A 22,693-nucleotide genomic window follows, 5' to 3' on the forward strand; every position below is an offset into this window, starting at 1 on the left:
CTTTTTAACATCTTCTTATCCCCTCTTCTCTCTCTAGCCCAATCAATAGGATTTTCAATTTTCGCCTACGCAGACGATATACAGCTGCTCTATCCAATCAATACATCAAACCCTTCAGATATTATAGATCTAAATATCAAATTAGATATTTTAAGTGATTGGTTCCTTTCCAACAAACTCTCACTCAATATTGAAAAATCCTGCGGTCTTCTTCTCCCGATTAAAACTTCAGAATCACTACCAGGAACTATCTACATTAAATCTATCCCATTACTTATGAAAAATCATATAAAATTATTAGGTGTCATTTTTGACAGTACGCTTTCTTATCATGACCACATAAGTTCTGTCGTTAAAACCTGCTTCTTCAAATTACGTATCATCCGCTCTCTCAGTACTATTCTAAATACAGATTCAATTAATATTCTAATCCACTCATTAGTCATCTCACATTTAGACTACTGTAATTCCCTTCTTAATGGTCTGCCTCAAAAAGAAATTCGACGCTTACAACTCATACAACACACAGCAATCAAATTAATAAATAAAAAAGGCAAATTCGAACATGTCACTCCTCTCCTTAAGGAGGCTCATTGGCTCCCGATCACTCACCGTATAACCTATAAAATTATTCTCCTCTCTTTCAAAATTAAATACTCTCACTTACCTTCATTTCTTGATAAATTATTAATACCCCAAAGTTCACCTCGTTCTTTAAGATCTACTGATCAAAAACTTCTCTATATACCATCCTTAAAAGAATCCTATTACACTAGAAAAACTAATTTCGCAATAACAGCACCCACCTTATGGAACTCTCTCCCTCAATATCTTCGCGATGAACTACAACTACCAAAATTTAAGGTCAATCTCAAAACTTTCCTTTTTCAAGATGCCTACGATAAATCTTAATCATAAAATAATAATATAATTTTTTTTTTTTTTTTTTTTATTTTATTTTAGAGCAGTCCACTTCCACTTTCACTTTCTTTTTTATTTTACCCCCACCCCTTATGTGTCATCCCCTTTTCCCTCTATATCCTTTTTTCCTTCTACAATTATGTAACTTTTTCCCACCTCCCCATTTTTCCTCACTTTCTAGTTTGTCTGTAAATATCATACGTGTTCACTCTAACTACTCTTTTACACTCTTTTTATTTCTCTCTATTCTATATTAAATTCTTTTTTAATTATTATATAATTGTAAACCGGTCAGATATTCATTTTATGATCGGGTTATTAAAAACTAATAAACTTGGAAACTTGGAAACTTGGTGTGCACAGAAGAGTGATATTCTGGTCTCAGCTCTGATCTCTTTGTTCCTAAGCATTCCTGCAGGAGGGACTTAAAAAAAGGCCTGGCGATTGGCTCCCTTAAAGTTCAAATAGTGGGTCATTTGTGCTTCAAATCTCAAGTGCACAAGAAGACCTTGTCCTCACACCCAGATGTGGCCAGGTTTCTGAAGATGGTTTTGTGCCTTTGTCCTCCAGTACATAAGAATTGCCATCTCCGGATCAGACCTTAGGTCCATCAGGTCCGGCGATCCACGCACGCGGAGGCCCCGCCAGGTGTACCCTGGCATAGTTTTAGTCCCCATATCACTCTAAGCTTTTCATAAGGAGATGTGCATCTAGTTTACCCTTCCCCTTCCCCATATCACTCTTAAGGAGATGTACATCTAGCTTACCCTTAAATCCTAGAACTGTGGATTATGCAATTACCTTTCGCAGTCTCCTCTTCTCAAGGGAGAACAATCCCAGTCTCTTAAGTTGTTCCTCGTATTCCAAGTTCTCCATACCTTTTATTAGCTTCGTTGCTCATCTCTGCACCCTCTCCAGCAGTTTTATATCCTTCTTTAGGTATGGAGAGCAATGTTGGATGCAGTATTCCAAGTGTCTGACCATTGCTCTATAAAGCGGCATTATTACTTTCTCTGATCTACTCGTGATTCCCTTCTTTATCATGCCTAGCATTCTATTTGCGTTCTTCGCTGCTGCCGCCGTGCATTGTGCCGATGGCTTCAGGGTCCTATCAATTAGTACACCCAGGTCCTTTTCCTGTTCGGTTTTTCCCAGAGTTGCACCTGACATACTATACTTGTGTTCCTTATTCTTTCTGCCTAAGTGCATCACTTTGCATTTTTCCACATTAAACTTCATCTGCCATTTATCTGCCCATTTCTCAAATTGACTCAAGTCGCTCTGGAGTTCCTCACTTCTGCGATTTGATTGCCTGGCATAGCTTTGTGTCATCTGCAAACTTGATGATCTCACTAGATGCACTCTAGGTGATTGATGAAAATGACACCCTTTTCCATTGTGGAGTCTTAATCTTGTCCTGTGGGCACTCACTAGAACTCTATATGAGCCTCTGGAGTAGGCTTCATTGATGGACTTTATGGTTAAAGCAGCATTTTTAGTGGTGATCCCTTCAGCTCGAAGTGTCAGAACTGTAGGCACTCTCATGCAGAGAACCCTTCCTCAGAACTTTGGAGTCTGCTGTAATACTGCATACTGTACCATCTTTCTTGCTGAAAGTAGTATCTAATTTTCACTTCAGGCAAGAAGTACAGCTACCTGCCTTCACGCCCTCGGGATCCTAGAAGAGGAACAAAGTCCTAAAATTGCTAGATGTTTGCAGAGTGCAGCTTCATTATTTAGAAGTGATGACTAAGTTTCTACTGTCGGATTATCTCTGTGTGCTTACAGGTGCAATCTATAAGTAACATAGTAGATGATGGCAGATAAAGACCCGAATGGTCCATCCAGTCTGCCCTTCCTGATTCAACTTAAATTTTTTTTATTTTTTCTTCTTAGCTATTTCTGGGCAAGAATCCAATTCTCTAACCGGTACTGTGCCTGGGTTCCAACTGCCAAACTCCAGCCCATCTACACCCTCCCCAGCCCATCCTCCCCCAAATGGCCATATACAGACACAGACTGTGCAAGTCTGCCCAGTACTGACCTTAGTTCAATATTTACTATTATTTTCTGATTCTAGATCCTCTGTGTTCATCCCACACTTCTTTGAACTCTGTCACCATTTTCCTCTCCACCACCTCTCTCAGGAGCGCATTCCAGACATCCACCACCCTCTCCGTAAAGTAGAATTTCCTAACATTGCTCTTGAATCTACCACCCCTCAACCTCAAATTATGTCCTCTGTTTATTTATGCCTTCAAAGCAGATTAACAATTTCTCATTTCAACTCTTTAAGGACTCTTGGGTAGATGTCATGTGGTCTTAATGATTTGTTACTCTTGAGTTCGTTACTTTGTTCTATTACATTTTTAGATTTAAAATGATGTGCTTTAGATGCACTGAATCATTAAGGGTCGACAAGCTCCTAAAGCAACCATTTCAAGGTGGATTCATATGGCTATTTCTTCAGCCTACATTGGGAGCATCAAGCAGACTCCGATAATCTTAAAGGCACATTCAACTAGGAGACTATCATCCTTCTGGGTGGAGCCTTCAGCAGTTTCTCCTGAAGAGATTTGCAGATTAGCCACATGGCTCTCCTTCCATACATTTATGAAATTTTACAGGATGGATGTGATGGCCATATTGGACTTCTCTTTCAGATCATCCATATTTTCAGCGGGCTCATCTGTCCCACCCTTGATTCCAGGGACTGCTTTGCTACATCCCAAGAGTTTAGGAATGATGTGCCTATTGCACTATAAGGGAAGATTAGGTACTTACCTTGATAATCTTCTCTCTAGTAAATTGGCACATTATTCCTGAAGTCCACCATGTCAGATGTTAATTTGCCTTCTTACGGCTTCAGACATGCTAGGAAGTCTGGATATCTTATTTATTTCCTTTATCCTGTAAGTACAGGGATAGAGAACACCACTGCTATTTCATGAAATACAGGGGTATCCTTCAGAACCCTAACATATAACAAGGTGGAACGAATTAGCCATCTACCCGAGTGGCTAGTTTGTTCCATCTTGTTATATGTTTCAATGGTTCATGTCTTAAGTGTTATGTGATATGAGCAGATCAGACTTGTTTCTCAGGAAGTATCCTCATAACCGTTCCTTTTATGTTTTCTCTCTAGGGCCAGCCATCTGCTTTGATATGAACTGAGGAATTGCAGGACAGCCCAGAGTGATAGGAGGCGAAGCAAAAAAGAAAAATGTTAATAATAATAATAACTTTATTTTTCTATACCGCCATAATCAAACTGACTTCTAGGCGGTTCACATAGAAAGAAGGCTGGACAATCAGCGAATTACAAAATGCAAGAAGAAGGAAGTTACATCATGAATTGGAGAAACATGGTGCAAGAATACATGAGAGAAGAAAGATGTTACATAATACAATGGGTTATAAGGTGAAAAAAAAAAACCAAAAACCTGAGAGAGGTGATCTCATTAAGCAAGGAATTTGTCAAATAGAACGGTTTTAATTGATTTTCGGAATGTGTTGTAGGTTTGCCTGGCTTTATTTATGTGGTTTCCTAGCCATGATTGCTGTCTTGTTTGCTTGGAACATGAAGGTTCTGTCTAGGAAGGATTTGTATTTGCAGCCTGTGATCTTTGGGTATGCAAAGATGTTTTTGTTTCTGGTTGTACGTGTAGAGTGAAGTGTGTTTGCAGGTAGGAAGGTGCTAGGCCCCAGACTTGCTTGAAGCAGATACAAGCAAATTTGAACAGTATTCGCGCCTCCACAGGTAGCCAGTGTAATTTCTTGTAATAGGGGCTAATGTGGTCTTTTTTCTCAGTCCGAAGATCAAGCGAACTGCAGTGTTTTGCATTAATCTTAATTTTTGTACTGTTTTTTTTGGGATGCCCAGGTAGGCGATGTTGCAGTAATCTAGGGTAGATAGGATCAGCGATTGCACCAGTAATCTGAATGATATTGTGTCAAAGTATTTTTTAATAGTCCTTAGCTTCCACAGCATGTAAAAGCATTTCGTCACCAGTAGGTTTGTGTGGTCAGTCATGGTTAAGTGAGTATCTAGAGTGATGCCCAGTATTTTTATGGTTTTGGCGATTGGATATTCATGGCCGTTTATTTTTAACAATGTTTTCGTTATTTTGTTGTTGGGGCTTGCCAAAAAGACTTTTGTTTTCTCTGTGTTTAGTTTTAGTTTGAAGCTGGTGGTCCATTTTTCAATTTCTATCATTGTGTGTGAGAGGTTATCTATAGTTTCATTTGTGATGTCATTTAAGGGGATTAGGATGGATATATCGTCTGTGTTTTAAGTTTAATTTTTGTAGTAGGTGACCTAAGGATGCGAGGTAGATGTTGAATAATGTGGCTCTCTACACAGAATCTCGTGGGAAGGGATTGACTACCTAAGAGTTCAGGAATGATGTACCTATTTACTAGAAAGAAGATTATCAAGGCAAGTACCTAATCTTCCCATACCCTATCCTCACTGGGATTCTGAGGTTTTGTTATTCAATCCGTTCAAAATTCTGCTGCATCACTTATATTCCATGAGAACCGCCATACTCACATTACCCCTCTCTTGAAGTCACTTCATTGGTTCCCAATCCATTTTCAAATACAGTTCAAGCGCCTCTTACTGACTTAAAGTGCATTCACCCTGTAGCCCCCCCCCCCCTATATCTCAGGTCATTTATCTCCCACTATATTCCCACTCGTGAACTCCGTTCATTGGATAAACCTCTCCTATCTATACCTTTCTCCTCCATTGTCAGCTCCAGACTCCGTTCCTTTTATCTTCCAGCACTGCATGCCTGGAACAGACCGCCTGAATCATTATATAAGCATTCTCTAGCAGTATTCAAATCTAAGCTAAAAGCCCACTTTAAGGTTGTTTTCAAATCCTAACTCCCATTCACCGTAAGATACCTATGTCCATCCTCTCTGCAAGAAACTCCCCAATCCCTATATGTCCTTTTTGTCCAAATTAGATTGTTAGATCTTCTGAGCAGGGACCATCTGTTACATATTAGATGTACAGTGTTGTGTATGCCTTTAGAAATGATAATTAGTAGTTGTAGTAGTAGGTCAAGCTATACAAATGATGAACTTTTGTTTATCATAACATTTCTATAAAATAAATTAAGCTTGTTCATTTTCTTCCATACTAATGTATATGCATTTGTTTTAAGAATCAAAGTGGAAAAATCTCTAGAAAGGAACTACGTCGCATTGTGGATTGTGTAATGGTTCGCATAAGTGATCAGCAATTCAAGGAGCTAATGATCATCCTTGACCCAGGACATACTGGCTTTGTTAATTACTTCCATTTCCTTGAACTGTTTGAAGAACAAGAGCCTCCGGTATGTGCATTAGCCATTTTCAGTGCAATTTTTAGAATGTAGCATCTGTTTTGTTGCATCCATTTTCAACTACTTTGAGTAAAAGCCTTGCATGTTCCTTTTCTCCCCCAATTTCCTTTTGCCCTGAATCCTTCTGTTGCTATTGCATGAAAATACCCCACTAGTGACTAGTGTTGAATACTTTTTCCCACAGAGAGGAATGGACAGTTTTTAATGAGGCATTTTAAACAGACAGACAACTGTGTGTAAAAAGCTTTAAAAATTACTCTCTTCATAATTTTTTTTATTCCTAATGTGTGAAAATTAGAAACAAAAAGCCCCGTTTCAGCAGCAGCAATGACCATATTAATTTACAATCCAGATCCTAACCCTTCCCCAAGCCACTGCCATTGGGGAACAGGCTGCCACCGAGTTCTGAGCTCTCCCTGCTTCCCTTCCCTGCGGGCCAACCAACTCTCACCACCCGACGTCAATTCTGACATTGGAGAGGACATTCTGAGCCAGCCAATTGCTACCTGGCTGGCCCGGAACTTCCTCTCCGATGTTAGAATTGACGTTGGGTGGTGAGAGTTGGTCAGCCCCACGGGGAAGGGAAGCAGGGAGAGCTCAGAACTCGGCACTGGCCTGTTCCCCGATGGCAGTAGTGGCAGCATGTTCCCCAATGGCGGTGGCTTGGGGAGGGCAGGGAGAAAGAAAGGGGGGGACAGGGAGACAGAAAGAAAGAAGGGAGACAGACAGAAAGGGGGCATGGAGAGAGAAAGAATGAAAGAAAGGGGGCATGAAGAAACAAAGAAAGAAAGAAATGGGGCACAGAGAGAGAGAGAGAGAGAGAGAGAGAGAGAAAGACAGACATACAGAAAGAAAGGGGGCATGAAGAGAAAGAAAGAAGGGGCAGGGTGACAGAAAGAAAAAGTTGGGGGAGGGAATGAGGTCTGGAGGAGAGGAAGCATACAGGAGGCTGAAAGAAGGGAAGAAATATTGGATGCACAGTCAGAAGAATAAAGTGCAACCAGAGACTGATGAAATTACCAAACAAAGGTAGGAAAAATGATTTTATTTTCAATTTAGTGATCAAAATGTGTCCGTTTTGAGAATTTATATCTGTTGTCTATATTTTGCATTTTATTTTCAATTTAGTGATCAAAATGTGTCCGTTTTGAGAATTTATATCTGTTGTCTATATTTTGCACTATGGCCCCCTTTTACTAAACCGCAATAACGTTTTTTAGTGCAGGGAGCCTATGAGCATCAAGAGCAGCGCAGGTCATTCAGCACAGCTACCTGTGCTAAAAAACGTTATCGCAGTTTAATAAAAAGGGAGGGGTATATTTGTCTATTTTTGTATAGTTGTTACTGAGGTGACATTGCATAAAGTCATCTGCCTTGACCTTTTTGAAAATCCGCGGAATATAAATGATAGTTAACATTTTCTCTGCGTACAGTGTGCTTTGTGTTTTTTAAAAAATTTTTGTTGGTAGATCATTTTGACTTGGCCACAAAGATAAGGGGGAGGGAGGGAGGGGAGCTGCTGAAAGACATCTAGTAATCCTTGCAGGCTTGACTGTTCAGGGAATTATTTTTGTAAAATCATGTTTGTTTTGTGACTGGCATTATTTCATTTTGACTTGGCCATAAAGGTAAGGGGGAGGGAGGGAGGGGAGCTGCTGAAAGACATCTAGTAATCCTTGCAGGCTTGACTGTGCAGGGAATTTTTTTTTGTAAAATCATGTTTTGTTATGTGGCTGGCATTATTTAGACTTTAATTTCTATGAATGAATAGAATGAAAATGATATAAAATTGCTTGCTTTTTTATGTGTGTGTGCTGAAGGGAAGTAGAGAGAGAGAACATAAGAAAACAATGCCTCCGCTGGGTCAGACCTGAGGTCCATCGTGCCCAGCAGTCCGCTCATGCGACCGCCCAACAGGTCCAGGACCTGTGCAGTAATCCTCTATCTATACCCCTCTATCCCCTTTTCCAGCAGGAAATTGTCCAATCCTTTCTTGAACCCCAGGACCGTACTCTGATCTATTACATCCTCTGGAAGCGCATTCCAGGTGTCCACCACACGTTGGGTAAAGAAGAACTTTCTATCATTTGTTTTGAATCTGTCTCCTTTTAACTTTTCCGAATGCCCTCTTGTTCTTTTATTTTTCGAAAGTTTGAAGAATCTGTCCCTCTCTACTCTCTCTATGCCCTTCATGATCTTGTAAGTCTCTATCATATCCCCTCTAAATCTCCTCTTCTCCAGTTTCTCCAGTCTCTCAGCATATGAAAGGTTTTCCATACCTTTTATCAGATGTGTCGCTCTCATCTGAACCCTCTCGAGTAATGCCATATCCTTCTTAAGGTATGGCGACCAATATTGAATGCAGTACTCCAGAGAGTGGGCTGAGGATGAAATGGGGAAGAGAGAGTGGGGACAAGACACTGATTTATAAATTGACAGTTGTACAGAATATTGTTTCTTTTTATACTTTAATATAATAAGTTCAGTATAAAACTATTTGAGGCTTGTGTAGATGGGATCAGGTGGTTTGCGGGGATGGGGACCAAGCTCATGGGGACGGGGCAGGGACGGAGACAAATTTTTTCCCCTTTCATTCTCTAGGCTCTGCCACGAATCGATTTCGACTACGTCCGGGTGAGCGGGATGTCAGTCGGGTTGAAGTAGCCATCGTAGTGCAAGTGGGCACGGGGTATGGCTCTCAAAAAAAATCTTAATCATTGAACTGATGATTTTGGCTGTTTTGACTAATGAGTTTGCCTACCACTGGCCTAGACTATGGCTGGAGACTCCAACAGTGATCATCAACATCAATTGACACCAGCATTAACAAAGGTACTGATGACATTGACAAAATCTGCATCAGGGGAACGTCAAAAAAAAGCTAAAATGCATAAACATCTTTCCCCCTCTGAACAGGCATTAGCATTGTCCCAGGCATCATCACCATCGTCACACGCCAAGCAACGATGCACTGATGCAAGATCACCATCTTTACAATTGGTGTTTCCTCTGAAGCATGCCTTGGCACCAAAGTCCCCAAAACTTCATCACCCGATGCAGACTATACCTACAGTACCCTTACAGGTATTGGTATCAGCACCATCGCTACAAGATCAGCTGAGAGAGCTTTTGCAGAAGGAACTGTGTTGCTGCAGTCACACTTAATGAAAAAATCTGCTTCAATTCACCCAGCCTCAGCCCAGTCTGGGCACTGCTCTCAAACTCCATCAGGCAATCGATCTCGGACACCATGGCATCAAGTGTCTAAATTGAGGAAACATCCATCTTCTAAGGAGCACATCTCAATAAGTCCAGGCTGCTGTTTAGCGCTTGCTGGATATTTGAGCAGTAGAGCCGGTGCTAAGCGAACATTCGGGCTCAGGCAGATACTCTGTTTACTTTATCATTCCTAAGAGAGGATCAAAAGATTGGAGACTGATTCTGGTTTTGCAGCACATCCATCCAGCTCTCAAGCTTCCTTGGTTCCTGATGGAGACCATGTGGTAGGTCATTGCAGCAGTGGCTCCGGGGGAGTTTCTGGCCTCCATGGATCTTATGGAGATGAATTTGCACATTCCCATTTTTCCAGATCACCGCAAGTTTCTGCGATTTCATGTGCTAGATCAGCATTATCAGTTTTCAGCCCTGCCCTTTGGGCTGGCAACAGCTTTCTGGACCTTCACCAAAGTGATGGTGGTAGTAGTGGCTCATCTGAGTTGCAGGTTCACCCTTATCTGGCCGACTGGTTGCTCAGAGCACCCTTGGAAAAGGGGCGCACTACAGTAGCGACAGTGCTCCGCATACTTGAAGACATGGGCTGGATTGTCAATTTCAAGAAGAGCCATCTGACACCCACGCAGTCGCTGGACTACCTGGGAGTTCTTTACGATATGGTGGCTGGCTACCTATCTGAGGCTCAGAAATAGAAACTGGTGGCAGTTTTTAGAGATATTGAAGATGGCTGCCTCTTTGGCATGGGACGTCCTACAGATTCTGGATTCCAGGGTTGCCACGCTGGATGTGATTCCCTGGGCAAGGGTGCATATGCGTCCTCTTCAGAATGCCTTCCTCTCTCATTGGGCACCCCACTGAGATGTCTTAGAGCTGAGACTGCCATGGACTCTGGAGGCCAGTGAGTTACATGGTGGCTTCATCCTCAATCACTCTTCCTGAGTTTTCTGTTAAGCATTGCCTCCTGGATTGTAGTAACCACGGAAGCCAGCCTTCATGGCTAGGGGAGAGAGTAGGGCTCACTGCAGTTGTCATCCTCTTCAGGGCTGTTGGACTCCATCATTAAATAAGTGGTCAATCAATGATGGCAGTGGCCTATGTTAATTGTCAGGGAGGAACTAAGAACTCTTCATTGGCTCAGGAGGCTCGACTTCTTTTCCTTTGGGCAGAACATGATCTCCTGGCACTGACGGCGGTGCATGTGGCTAGAGTGGACAACGTTCAAGCAGACTTCATCAGCTATCAGACTCAGGATTCAGGCGAATGGACCCTAGCACAGCAGGCATTTTGGTCAATCATGAGACGCTTGGGGCAGCTCCGCCTTGACCTCATGGCCACGGGCCAAAAGAAGAAGGCACCATGCTTCTTCGTCGCAGATTTGAGCCCGGAAGTGAGAGACTCGATGCTCTAGTCTAGAGCAACTGTGACCTCCAGAGTTTCTTCTATATGTTTTTCCTCCTTGGCTGCTGATCGACCGGGTCCTTTGGAGGATTGCGACTTACCTCGGCTGCATCATTCTGGTGGCGCCCGATTTTCCCTGCGGACAGTTCCTTCCTTTTTGCCGAAGGTGGTTTCAGCTTTCCATGTCAATCAGAAAGTGTGTTTGCCTGTTGTTCAGCTGACGAGTTTCATACATCAGGATCGTCTGCTTCTGCTGAAGAAATTGGAAGTGCGTAGGTTGCTCCTTTGTTATTTGGAGGTCACTGAGTTTAGCTTTCTGACCACCTGTTTGTGCTGGCTCATTGTATTATGAGAGGTTCTCCCGCTTCTGAGGCTACGATCTCCAGGTGGATCTGTAGAGCCATTTCGTCCACTTACATTCTTGCGGGGCAGCGGTCCCCTATTTCTGTTAAGGCACATTTTGCCAGGAGTATAGCTTCTTTGTAGGCTGAAGCTAGATCCATTTCTCCTGAGGAGATTTGCAGGGTGGCGACGTGGTCTTCTCTTCACATGTTTGCCAAGTTCTATAGAGTGGCTGCTGCGGCCTTTGGGTCCTCGGTCTTAAGGGCCGGTGCAGTAAGTCCATCTAGCTTTCTTGGGGGACTGCATTTGTTGCACTGGAAAAAGATTATGCACTTACCCAGTTGATAAGTGAGACATTCTAGACCCCCCACCCTGTCCTTGCTGTGCCTGTTTTCAGATTCAGATTTCAGTCTCCTGCTTATCCAATCTGTTTCTTGGAGACCGGTCAATCCTTTGGGGTTAAGAAGAGTTTGTATATCTGAACTCCTTTGATGTCTCTGTTGGCAGTTAACGATACTGTTTAATTGTTTGAGCAGAACAATAGTTTAGCCTGTCGTTTCAGGTGCCTCTACTTCACAGATGGGTGTGTCTCTCTATGCTTGGGTACTGACTGCCAGAGGGCGCTAAACTAGCCTGTGAAGTACTCTGGAGGCAGAGTAAAAAAGCTGGAATGGATTTTTTCTGCAGCTCATGCGAGTAAGGGGAAATAACACTATGATCTAGAGCAGGGGTCTCAAAGTCCCTCCTTGAGGGCCGCAATCCAATCGGGTTTTCAGGATTTCCCCAATGAATATGCATTGAAAGCAGTGCATGCACATAGATCTCATGCATATTCATTGGGGAAATCCTGAAAACCCGACTGGATTGCGGCCCTCAAGTAGGGACTTTGAGATCCCTGATCTAGAGTGTTTCACCTATCTACTGGAAAAGAGCTTACAGGGTAAGTACATAATTTCTTTATTCTAACAATATAGTTTAAAGAAATATCCCTCTAAGACACTGATGTTCAACCCAGTTTTAGCCAGTTAGTTTTCAGGATACCCACAATGAATATACTTGAGATAAATTTACACGCACTTCCTCATTTGAGTGTAAATGTTGCAGAATGTTTAAGTGTAGAAAATTGCAGATTTTCTAAATACCTGACTGGCTGGATGTGTCTTGAGGACTCGTTTGAGAACCCCTGTTCTAGGAGAGACAGTGATTCAGAATACTCATAGAAACACAATCAAGTTTCAAGTTTCTTATTTATTCTTGATTAATCGCTTTCTCTAATTCAAAGCGATGTACAAATCAAATTTCGTTAAAAGAGAACAAACAAACAAACAAAACAAACTTTAGGAATTACAATGCTTACAAAGGTTAAGACTTGTTATACAACATTGGGTAAAAATAGGGTTATGAAATACATTCGTTTTATAAAAGATTAAACATAGGAAAACACATTAGGAAAAACAATAATTAAAAAATCAGGAATTAAAAGCATCATTAAAAAGAAATGTTTTTAATAGTGATTTAAATTTTACCAAATCTTGATCGTTCCGTATAAAAATAGGAAGAGCAGATAAAGGCTAAATAGTCCATCCAGTCTGCCAATCCACAGCATATACTATCTCCTCTTCTCCCAAAGAGATCTCATGTGCCTGTCCCACACTTTTTTGAATTCAGACAGTCTTTGTCTCCACCACCTCTACTGGGAGACTATTGTAAGCATCTACCACCTTTTCTATAAAAAAAAAGTATTGCTTTAGATTACTCCTGAGCCTATCACCTCTTAACTTCATCCTATGCCCTCTCATTCCAGAGTTTCCTTTCAAATGGAAGAGACTCGCCTCATGCACATTTATGCCAAGTAGGTACTCAAATGTCTCTATCATATCTCCCCTCTCTACCTTTCCTCCAAAGTATACATGTTGAGATCTTTGCCTGTCCTCATATACCTTATGACGTAGACCACCAACCATTTTAGTAGCCTTACTCTGGACCAACTCCATCCTAATTTATATCTTTTTGAAAGTGTGGTTTCCAGAATTGTACACAATATTCTAAATGAGATCTCACTAGAATCTTATACAGGAACATCAGTACCTCCTTTTTCTTAATGGCCATACCTCTCTCTCGGCTCCCTGGCAACCTTCTAGCTTTCATTGTCACCATTTCAACCTGTTTGACCACCTTAAGATCATCACATACTGTCACACCCAAGTTCTGCTCCTCTTTCATGTACAAAAATTCTTCACTCCCTAAACTGTACCACTCCCTCAGGATTTTGCAGCACAAATGCATGACCTTATATGTCTTAGCATTAAATCTTAGCTGCCAAATTTCAGACCATTCTTCAAGCTTCACTATGTCCTACTCTATTGCAGATTTTGAGATCATCTGCAAAGAGGCAAATCTTACCTGACAGCCCTTCATCAATATCGTTACATAAATGTTAAAAAGAACAGGCCCAAAAACCGAACCATGAGGCAATCTGAGCTGTCAAACCTTACTTCCCTGTAAGTGCCTGAGCCAATCAGAGCTCAAGCACTGATCAGAAAGTAAATCAACGACAGCTCAGATCTGTTGACAAATGTTGACCATAAATGTGGCATAACGAGGTTGGAGAATCAATAGGCAATTATTGAGAATCGTGCGGAGTGATCATTTTAATATTAATGACCTTGTTGTACTACATTTGCATGGCAGTATCGGAGACTGCTAGAAAACTCAGAAAAGATCTAAGTAAGCTGTTTTGATAATCTGCCGCTAAAATACATGCACACTAAACCGGCTGGCGAGCATGTGAAAGACAGATTTTAGTTTTGAGAATCTTGCCCTAAGTTCTTTCCGTACTCTCTGAAGTACACCATCCCACCTCATTGCTTTGTCCACCTTTAGTTTAGCTAGCTCCTCATGAACACAATCCTCTGAAAATCGGTCATACCTCCAGCCCTATTTGCGTTTGTCTTCTGCAGTCCTGCTCTTGGCGCTTCAGCTTTGAATACACAACTGAAATATTTGTTAAGCAATTCAGCCTATCAGCTTCTACATAGAGCAGTGGTCTCAAACTCAAACCCTTTGCAGGGCCACATTTTGGATTTGTAGGTACTTAGAGGGCCTCAGAAAAAAATAGTTAATGTCTTATTAAAGAAATAACAATTTTGCATGAGGTAAAACTCTTTATAGTTTATAAATCTTTCCTTTTGGCCAAGTCTTAATAATGATATAGTATTTTATAGCTAAAGAGACATACTGGTGATCAAGAAACTATTTTATTTTACTTTTGTGATTATGATAAACATACCGAGGGCCTCAAAATAGTACCTGGCAGACCACATGTGGCCCCCAGGCCGCAAGTTTGTGATCACTGACAGAGAATGACATGGGAACAAACTATCCCTGCTCCCACCCCATCCTCATGACCTCTGTCCCAATCCTCATGGTCTCATTCTAGCATGCTCTGTCTTTTTTCCTGCCCCATCCCTGTGAGCTCTATTCCTATTCCCACCCTGTCTCCACAGACTATGTCCTCAATTGCACAAGCCTAGAACACTTATGATTTTATATTTTAATCTTTTTGTTAACGAATAAAAAGGAACAATATTCTGTACAACAGTTTATAAATCACAAATAGTCTTCCATTTCAATCTGGTTATGGGAAGGTAATTGGATTGTCTTTCAGACATTGGTGTAGAAAAGAACCTAAACTGTGTAGTGGATAAACAGGAAAACAATTGACTTTTAAATATTGGAAATGTTCCTTGATGCAAGTAGCAATGGATCTGTTGCAGTAACAGTAAGATTCTTGAGCAGCTGGGCACATGATGGAAGGGTTTGTGGATAAGCAGACAAGACTCAAGCAATGGCAGAGAAGACACAAATGATGTAATTTAGCAGTAGTTCATTTAAATGCAAAAGAAGCTCCTGCAATTGAATTCAGTTGTCAATTGTCTAAGATGTGTTAAGTTTTTACATGTTGATGCTAGTCTAAAGTTTTTAGAGAATGACTTGGTGCCAAAGTTTGCCCCTGTCCCCATCCCTGCCCTGTTAATGTGAGCTCAGTCCCTGTCCCCGCAGACTTTGGCCCTGGCCTGCAGATAACCACGAGTACCTGTCCCCGTGTTATTCTCCTCTTCTACATTTTTCTCCCCTTCACCTTTAAGTCTCAAAATACCACTTTTGCACTTTTTATCATTGATGTATCTAAAAAATATCTTGTCACTTGATATGACTGTTTAATGTTTTATTCTTCTTTTTTCATCCAGGTGGAGTATACATGGCTAAGTGAAGCAAAGCCAGATAAGAAAGAAGTTCCTGTTCTGGCCTGGGATACAGTATGTAATAAGATGAATATCTTTAATTCTTCTCTAAAAACAGAATATTGCATTGTAATTCATTGAATCATTTCTGTAAAATGGTGTTTAAATATTACGCTTTTTTCAAAACTTAATACAGGTAGAGAACATCCTTTGTGATAAGATTGCTGACAGATGGAAGTTCTTTTACAAAACTCTGCAAGCTTATGACTCCAAAAGCACAGGAGTTATTAGTAGGAATCGTTTCAGAAAAATTCTACATGCCTATCACCCATCTCTCACTGAAGAACACTTTAAAAAGTAAGTCACGCATGATTTACTAGATACAAATATTTTGAGCTCAGTTTTCTCTGCATAATAAGGTTTTGTAAACTAACTAAAACTAAACTAAACCTTAAGTTTGTATATTGCATCATCTCCATAAAGATAGAGCTCGACATGGTTTACAGGTAATTCAATAAATGAGGGAAGGACATAATAAGAAATTAGAGGTTAAGAAGAGGATAGCTAGCTTTACATTTTAAATAGATAGCTTTATGTTTTGGAGAAAAGCCAGGTTTTCAGATGCTTTCGGAATAATTGGAATGAGCCTAGGTTCCGCAGCTGGGCAGGGAGGTTATTCCAAAGCTCAGTGAATGTGAAGAAAAGGGATTTCCCTAATTTACCTGCATACATGACACCTTTTAATGAGGGGAAAGATAGTTTAAGTATGTGGGCGGATCTGATAGTGTCAGGTCTCAAAGAATTCCAGGATAGTGGGATTAGGGGAGGAAGAATGCCATATAGGATCTTGAAAATTAGGAGGTACATTTAAAGTGAATCCTAGAAATCACCAGAAGCTAGTGAAGTTTTGACAGAAGTGGGGAAACATGATCGAATTTGCTTTTTGCGAAGATCAACATAGCCGCTGTGTTCTGGATCCGCTGAAGTCTATGAAGATTTTTCTTGGTTAGACTTAGATAGATGGAATTACAATAGTCCAGTCTGGAAAGAATGATTGATTGTACAAGGATAGCAAAATGTTGCTGGCAGAAGCAGGATCTCACTTTCCTCAACATGTGAAGACTAAAAAAACATTTTTTTTACCAGAGAGTTGAGATGATCATTAAAGGGAAGTGTAGAGTCAATAATGATGCCCAAAACTTTGCTTGAGAATTCGATCTGCAATGTGGAACCAGAAGGTAGTGGAATGAGCGTGGGTAACTGATCTAATTGTGGACCAAGCCAGAGTAGTTTTGTTTTGGACTCATTCAGCTTCATTTGTACAGAGAGGGCCCAGGATTGGAGTTTCGTTATGCAAGCTGTTATATTTTCGGTAAGGTTAGTGAGGTTCGAATCTATCTCAAGAAGTACAAAGATGTCATCTGCATATGTAAATAGAGTTTCAAAGGGAGATAGATGGAAGAATTTCAAAGAAGACATATAAATGTTGAAAAGAAGAGGGGAATGTGGTGTTCCCTGGGGAACACCACATAGCGGTCTCCAAGGAGAAGACATGGTTCCATTCATGTTAACAGTGTAAGACTGGGATTGTAAAAATTTCGAGAACCAGTCTAAGACTGTGGAATCAATGTCTATCTCAGAAAGTTGGTAAATTAGGATATCGTGGTGGACAACATCAAATGCCGCAGATAGATCGAATTGTAGTAGGATAGCAAACTTATTACGAGATTGAAGTTGTTGAATCTGAGATTAAAGAGGCCAGCAGGGATTCAGTGCTGAAATTGGGTCTGAAGCCATATTGGCAAGGTAATAGAATGGAGAATCTCTCTAAGTAAGATGAGAGCTGAATCGATATAATAGCCTCGAGCATTTTGGTCAAGAGAGGAATATTTGCTATAGGACGATAGCTGGAAGGGGAGGGTGGGTCTAGATCAGTTTTTTTCAGTAGTGGGGTCAGGGTAATGTGCCCATTTGTACGGAAAATAGGCCAGATAGTAAGGCTGAGTTGATAAGTAAAATCATTATAATTTAATTACAAGAGCATTTTACAGTACTTCATTGTATTACAAAATGACTACACTGTAGGTCCCATATAACCTGCCTATAATATGATCAAAGGTTGGACCTGTTTTATTTTATTTTAACATTTTTTTATCTTATTGCTATGGTCAGAAATGGTAACAATAGTAAACAGAACAATACATTACAGAACAGGAACTATAAAAAAGGGACAGGTAAGCAAAAGGAGTGTAACCCTAAGAGTAGGTAACATAACGTTCAAGAAAATCAGTACTAATACAGTGTATCATCTGTCCAGAATAAGTAAGGATAAGACCTACAGGCCAGCTTAAAAAGTGACAGAAAATAATAACAACAATCTACAACTGCCCATTGTAACCTTTGTACCACCAACATATAAATCCTTATACAACCCTAGGCAACCCATAGACCTTCACAACACTCTCATCACACAAACCCCCCAAATGATCCCAAGCATTTCTTCTCTTCCAACCCCCCTCCCCCCCCCAGTTGCCTGCCAGATCATTGGACACTATTACACATCTGCAGGGCACAACTCCAAGAACTTGTACCATAAGACAACTTAGCACTTTTTATCAGTGTGAAGCATGTGTTGGTATGTCCTGATTTCAAATGTAGCCAATTCCCTCATTGGGACCAGCCATTGTGCAATGGTGGTAATTCTCCAGAGAGCCAATAAGACAAGTTCTTTAGAAAAGACATGGGATTTTGTACAGTAGTCGCAGTAGTCCCCATAGTCGCAATTCTGCAGAAGGCTATAACTTTAAAACTATGAACTCTTCCCCCTTCAAAAGTGGAGAACAGTATCTTCTTCAGCTTTTCTTTCTGCAAATTAACTCAGAAAGTGTGGATGTTCTCTTGGCCAGTGTGGCAATTTGCCGTCCTAAAACCCTCTTGGACAGCAGTTCCGCTGGGGGCGGCAGAGAAGTTTTCCTACTTCTTGGAGATCTTGACAAATTTCCTCAGGTTACTCTTCTCAGGGGCCCTTCCTGGGGTCTAGACAGAAATCTGGCAGTTGCTGGCACCAAAAACCCTTGGGTTCTCATGGTGTCTCAGTCTCCAGGAGTCCCCATTAATGTTAGGGAAATGGCTGACCCTCCTCACTTAGACGAGAGGTTGCTGGCTTTCTGGAGGGAATGAGAACAGAATTTGTTTTATCATGGGTTCTGGTCATTGTTCAAGAGGGACACAAGAACGTGGCTCTGAGATAATTCCTAGCCTCTCTAAATTTCATGGAGGTGTATCTTCACATCTTTCCAGATTATAGGAGATATCTGAGGTTCTACATTCTTCAGTGACACTTGCAGTTTGTGGAACTCCTTTTGGGTTGGGTGCAGCTCCAAGCACCTTTACCAAGGTGATGGTGGTTGTAGCAGCTCACCTATAATGGATGGGCACCCAGGTGTAGATTTCCTGGGTGATTGGCTTATCAGAGCCCTCTCTCAAAGGGAAGGAGAACACACGGTGGAACAGGAGGGTAGATCTCTTCCAGAGCCTTGGTTAGATGGTCAGCTTTCGAAAAATCCACCTTCAGCGAACTCGGTGTTTGGAATATTTGGGAGTCTGCTTCGAGATGGCATAGGGCCATATTTTTTTCTTCTCAAGCCATGAAAATAGAAGCCCAGGAAGCAAATCTTAGAGATTCTGGATCTACCGATTCTCCACAGCCTGGCATTTCCTTCTGGTACTGGGCTCAATGATGGCCTCGCTGGAAGTTGTTCCCTGAGCAGGAATGCATATGCAGTCACACCAGGTCTCTCTTCTTTCCAGGTGGTCACCACAAAGCCACTCCCTGCAGATGCAGCTTCTCTAGACCTTGGGAGCAATGCATAGCTTACATTGGTGCTTCCAGGGGATGCCTTTTTGAGGGGCATGCTTCTCAAATTCAATTTATGGGTGACCCTCATGTTGGACACCAGACCTAGTGGCTGGGATCCCACTGCTGTGGCTACCCACTCTATTGAAAGTGGATCCCATCAGAATGCAGATGTTTCATAAATCATCTGGAACTGAGAGCCATTCATTTGGCTCTGAAGGAGTGCACTCTTTCATGACTGAGAAGGTAGTCAGAGTGTTTGAACAATGCCACAGCGGTACCTAATGTAAGCAGGCAAGGAGGCACAAGAAGTGCTCCCCTATGCCTGGAGGCACAAATGTTGTTTCCATGAGTAGAAGCTCTCTTTCCAGTCCTGCTCAGATTATAACTTCTGTCTCTGTGTAAACCGATAATGTTACCCAAGCAGAGGAAGTGATTCCATGTGCAAGCTGTCTTCAGCTTGACTCTCTCATGAAGGAAGTAAAGGAACAAAGAGAGGAGGTGGCAAGATTGAGAAGCATCCTTGAGATACATCGATGAAATGGTTCATGAGGCATCAAAGATTTCCAGCAGTGGAAAAGAAGAGGCTGTGCTGAGTGAAGACAGCTGGATTCAAGATTACTGAACACTGCAAGATTGGTACTTTGACTCCCCACGCCCTTAAACTGAAGAACCAGTATGCTGTCCTGGAAGTGGAGGAGATGAGAGCATCCCAAGGAGAGGAAGAACCAAAGCTTAAAATCCCAAAAATTACTGGATCCTTGACCACTAGGAGGTGTAAGGTAGTGATAGTTGGCAATCCCCTTCTGAGGGGTATGGAAACATCCATCTGTAAACCAGACGAGATGCCAAAATTCAAGATGTTATGGAGAGCTTGCTGAGACTCATTAAGCCTGATGACTATTATCTGATGCTGCTCATCAATGTTGGCATTAACGATCCTACCAGGTACTCCTGTGAATGTATCAAAAGTAAATTTATGGCTCTGGGAGAAAAGGCAAAGCAGACAAATGCGCAGGTGGTATTCTCATTTATCCTCCCTGTCAAGGGTAAAGGCCAGGGCAGAGAAGCTAACATCCTGGAGATGAATGCATGGCTACATGGATGGTGTCATCGAGAGCATTTTGGCTACCTGGATCATGGCATGATTTTCCAAGGGCTGCAGAGAATAAGTGTCTTTGCAAGCAGCCTGACTAATCTATTGAAGAGGGCTTTAAACTAGAAGTGATGGGGCAGGATGATCAAAGCTCCCAGGTGAGTATAAGCCCTCAGGTAAGTAAATCACTGAATGTCTCTACATGAATTGGAAAAGGGGGGCAATGTCTGGAAAGCAATATATACAAATGCGCAAAATATGGGAAACAAGATTCTGGATCTAGAAGCTGTGATGGAAGAAGATGAGTTGAATATAGTGGGATGGAGTTATACAGGGCTATATTCTGTTCAGGAAAGACAGGGTAGGAAGAAGGAAGAGGGTAGCAGCATTATATGTTAAAGATCATATTAAAGCCACACAATTGCAGGATCTGCAGGGTAAGGAAGAGGCAATGTGGATCAATTTGGAAAGAGAGAATGGTGAATATATTTACATTGGTGTGATATACAGGCCTCCTTTACAGATGGAAGAAGTGGACAGAGATTTAATAGTTGACATTCAGAATATATCTAAAAAAGAGGAAGTTTTACTAATATGTGATTTTAACATGCCGGATGTTTATTGGTGTATCCCTATTGTTGGGTCTTCTAGAAGTAGGGAGATCCTGGATTCTCTACAAGGAGAACTGTTCCAGCAGTTGGTAATGGAATCCACATGAGATAAGGTCATACTGGACTTAGTGCTTACAAACGGGGAAAGTGTTTCTGATGTTACAGTGGGTGATCATCTGGTTTAATATTAAGATGGGTTTAGAGAGGGCTCATTTAAACGCAAAGGTTCTAGACTTTTAAAAACTTAAGGCTCCTTTTTTCGGATGGGGGATTACATCAAATAATTATTGTCTGGATGGGAATGTCTTGAAGGAATGGAAATGCAGTGGGTAAAACTGAAAGGAGTAATTGTAATGGTCACAAACTTTTATGTGAGGCAAGTAAGTAAAAGTAAGAGGAAAAGTAAGAGGAAGAAACCTTATTCCTTACCTTCTCAGCTACTACTTTTGGTTCTCAAAAGTAGTAGCTGAGAAGGTAAGGAATAAGGTTAGTTTCATAAACTACAAAAGATTGCAGAAAGAGGAAGACAGGCAAAAATATCTGGAAAAGTTAAGAGAAGCTGGTCATATAGTCAGGAAAACAAAGGTGCAAATGGAAGAAAAAATAGCTGAAATGATAAAACGGAGAGACAAGACATTATTTAGATATATTAGTGATAGGAAGAAGTGCAAATGTTGCATTGTGAGACTCAAAGGTGAAGGGGAAAAATATATAGAATCTGATAAAGATAATGCTGAATTGCTTAACAAATATTTCTGTTCTGTGTTCATGGCTAAAGCACAGGGAGTGGGACCACAGAAGACAAACATGAATAGGGATGGAGTAGTGGTAGATCCTGATCAATTTTCAGAGGGTTGTGTTCATGAGGAGCTAGCTAAAATAAAAGTAGACAAAGTGACGGGGCCAAATGGTATACATCCGAGGGTTCTGAAGGAACCTAGGGAAGTTCTGGTGGCTCCGCTGACTGACCTTTACAATGCTTCTTTAGAGTCAGGAGTGGTACCAGAGGACTGGAGAAGGGTGGATGTGGTCCTTCTCCACAAAAGTGGAAATAAGGAAGAAGTAGAGAATTACAGGCTGGTAAATCTGACTTCTGTGGTAAGCAAATTAGTGGAATGTTTTAAAACAGAGACTTGTGAAGTTTCTAAAATCTTGTGGATTACAGGACAGGAGGCAACATGGATTCACTAGAGGTAGGTCTTGTCAGACAAATCTAATCAATTTCTTTGACTGGGTGACCAGAGAATTGGATAGAGGGAATACACTAGATTTGGTGTATTTAGATTTTAGCTAAGCCTTTGACAGTGTTCTACACAGATGTCTAATAAACTGAGTGCCCTCGGGATGGGTCTCAAAGTAATGGAATGGGTCAAGAACTGGTTGAGTGGAAGACGACAGAGGGTAGTGGTTAATGGAGATCGCTCTGAGGAAAGGGATGTTGCCAGTGGTATACCTGAAGGTTCTGTTCTTGGGCTTGTTCTTGTTAACATTTTTATAAACGATATTGCTGCAGGGCTGTTGGGTAAGATTTGCCTCTTTGCGGATGATACCACAATCTGCAATAGAGTAGACACCCAGGATGGTGTGAATAGCATGAAGAAAGACCTGGCGAAGCTTGAAAAATAGTCTGATATTTG

The 22,693-nt window shown here is 41.3% G+C and overlaps 1 protein-coding gene across 4 annotated transcripts in view; it reads left to right on the forward strand.

Annotated features, from left to right (window-relative positions):
* Positions 1 to 22,693, forward strand: part of EFCAB6 (EF-hand calcium binding domain 6) — a 474,908-nt gene that overhangs the window by 172,441 nt on the left and 279,774 nt on the right. For all 4 annotated transcript variants that reach the window (XR_004540188.1, XM_033953069.1, XM_033953071.1 and 1 more), the window contains exons 12-14: positions 6,096 to 6,266; positions 15,500 to 15,568; positions 15,690 to 15,850. Coding sequence is in view for 3 of the 4 variants with exons in the window: in XM_033953069.1 (XP_033808960.1) it covers positions 6,096 to 6,266; positions 15,500 to 15,568; positions 15,690 to 15,850 (401 nt within the window). In the remaining variant the exon portion in view is untranslated. The remainder of the gene's footprint in view (positions 1 to 6,095; positions 6,267 to 15,499; positions 15,569 to 15,689; positions 15,851 to 22,693) is intronic.

Source organism: Geotrypetes seraphini, chromosome 7 (assembly GCF_902459505.1).
Source record: "Geotrypetes seraphini chromosome 7, aGeoSer1.1, whole genome shotgun sequence".
Classification (NCBI taxonomy): domain Eukaryota; kingdom Metazoa; phylum Chordata; class Amphibia; order Gymnophiona; family Dermophiidae; genus Geotrypetes; species Geotrypetes seraphini.